Genomic DNA, 1,883 nt, shown 5'->3' with positions numbered 1-1,883 from the left:
AGAAGGAGTTTTATATTTAATAGCTATACTTAATGTAACATCCTTCTTTTCTCCCAAACTCCACAGTACATTGAAAGTTTAGTAGGTTCATAGCATCTGTAGAACCAAGGAACCATAGCACATGTGTAAAAGATTGTGGATTTCTTATGATTGAAGATAAGGCCCTTGAGCGTGTTGGCCCTTTACAACCAAATTTGACTTTGGATTAGGACACTTTATGAATAAAACTCTTCAGCCATGTTTGCCTGAGGATGTATGGGGGTAGAAGGAGAAAGCTTGTCTGGCACCAAAAGAATGGTATCTTTTTTTAGCCAAAGCAGTGCCTTTTAGTTTTTTTTGATAAGGACCCACAGTAAAACAATTTGTTTTATCTCCATAGTTCTGTCTGACGGGAAACAAATGGTGGCATGCCCATCGACTGTATATTCAGCATCAATAAAAAGAGCAAAATAGCTATTTAAGTAGAAGGAAGGGGGAAATTCTGAGTTAAGTTTATTGATAAATGGATTTTCAGCCTAGAACACTTAAGAAAAAACTAAAAAAAAAAAAAATGAAAGCCATGTGGTTAAGTTTTTAGTCATTTTATAAACTTTGTGACTTGTCTCTGTGTTTCTAGAATCTTATGGAAGAAGAACGAAGTTGCTGATTACGAAGCTACGACGTTTTCTATCTTTTATAACAATACTTTGTTCCTGGTCTTGGTCATCGTTGCTTCCTTCTTTATATTGAAGAACTTCAACCCCACAGTGTATCCTTCAGGGTGCTGATGAATTTTTTCAGAGTCTTAGAAGCAGCAGTAGTGTAACTTACTGGGTATTATAGAGGAAAGAAAAACTGTTCTGGGAAATTTGTCCATTAGATAACACTGAGTATAAGGAAGTTTCAGGACCCTTAAAAGAATAGCTTTGGATATGATGTAAAATTTTTAAATTTTGACTGATTAATAACAAGTATTACAAAACGGTCTTGTACTGTGTACGTGATTATGTGACTCGAGTCTCAAGGCGTCAAAGCAAACTTGCCTTCTTTGATAGCTCCTGTTGCAAACAAATACATCTAATGCTGTTTTGGGACTTTGAGGGATGGATGGCTTGTGTAGTTAAGTAAACACAGTTCATAAGTTCTTAAAGTGTTTCAGGCTACTTTTAAGTTAGAATTGGAAGAGAATAATTTGTTTCTTATGAAAATTATCTACTAAAGGTGTTAGCCGGATTTAGCAGTTGGAGATTATGTTGTAATATCAGACACCCCTTTTGAGACTACTACAGTGGTTTGTCAAAATGGCCTAGTTCTGAGTCTGGGAATATCTGTGAACTTTTTTGTAAGCAAATTGTAGCAAGGCACTAGTTGACAGAGACTTATTTTCCTTTGCTGTTAGGGGAGCAAAGCAGCAAATATCCTTCTTTATGGTTCCTTGATCAGCTCTTCTGAAGGTTAAAGGGATTTTATATGCTCTTGGTAGTCATCTGTTCCAGGTCTAGGTTTGTTGTATTTTGTTTTTAAAATCAGAGTTCACTCCTATGAATATTTTTCATTCTTCTAAATTGTTTACAGGCAGCTACACATCATTTTGATTATACTGAGTGTTGGTGAGAAACAGTACATTCCAAAGAGATGGGCTGTTTTTTTTTTATTTGGTTGAAGAGCTATTTTACTTCTTCCTTAACATTAAATTCTTACAGGAACTACATTTTGTCCATAAGCGCTTCATCAGGACTCATCGCCCTCCTGTCAACTGGCTCCAAGTAGATCATGTTGCTTAGCACCCTGCTGTGTATTCTGGGTGGCCGGTGGTGTATGCACCAGGAGCAGGGTGGTCAGGGTGAGAGACAAGATATTTTGTAGTCTGGAGTTTGAGGGCTTAAAAAAAAATGTAACAGAAT

The 1,883-nt window shown here is 36.5% G+C and overlaps 1 protein-coding gene across 1 annotated transcript in view; it reads left to right on the top strand.

The window, feature by feature from the left end:
* Ssr3 (signal sequence receptor subunit 3) overlaps positions 1-1,877 on the top strand; it is an 11,791-nt gene extending 9,914 nt beyond the window's left edge. Inside the window, exons 4-5 of the mRNA XM_004639827.2 lie at positions 617-748; positions 1,683-1,877. Of these exons, the coding sequence (XP_004639884.1) occupies positions 617-748; positions 1,683-1,749 (199 nt within the window). The 3' untranslated portion in view covers positions 1,750-1,877. The remainder of the gene's footprint in view (positions 1-616; positions 749-1,682) is intronic.
* The last annotated feature ends 6 nt before the right edge of the window (positions 1,878-1,883 follow it).

The sequence above is a fragment of the Octodon degus genome, unplaced genomic scaffold (assembly GCF_000260255.1).
Source record: "Octodon degus isolate 3935 unplaced genomic scaffold, OctDeg1.0 scaffold00115, whole genome shotgun sequence".
Classification (NCBI taxonomy): Eukaryota; Metazoa; Chordata; class Mammalia; order Rodentia; family Octodontidae; genus Octodon; species Octodon degus.
This window is presented reverse-complemented; position numbering and strand designations above follow the sequence as displayed.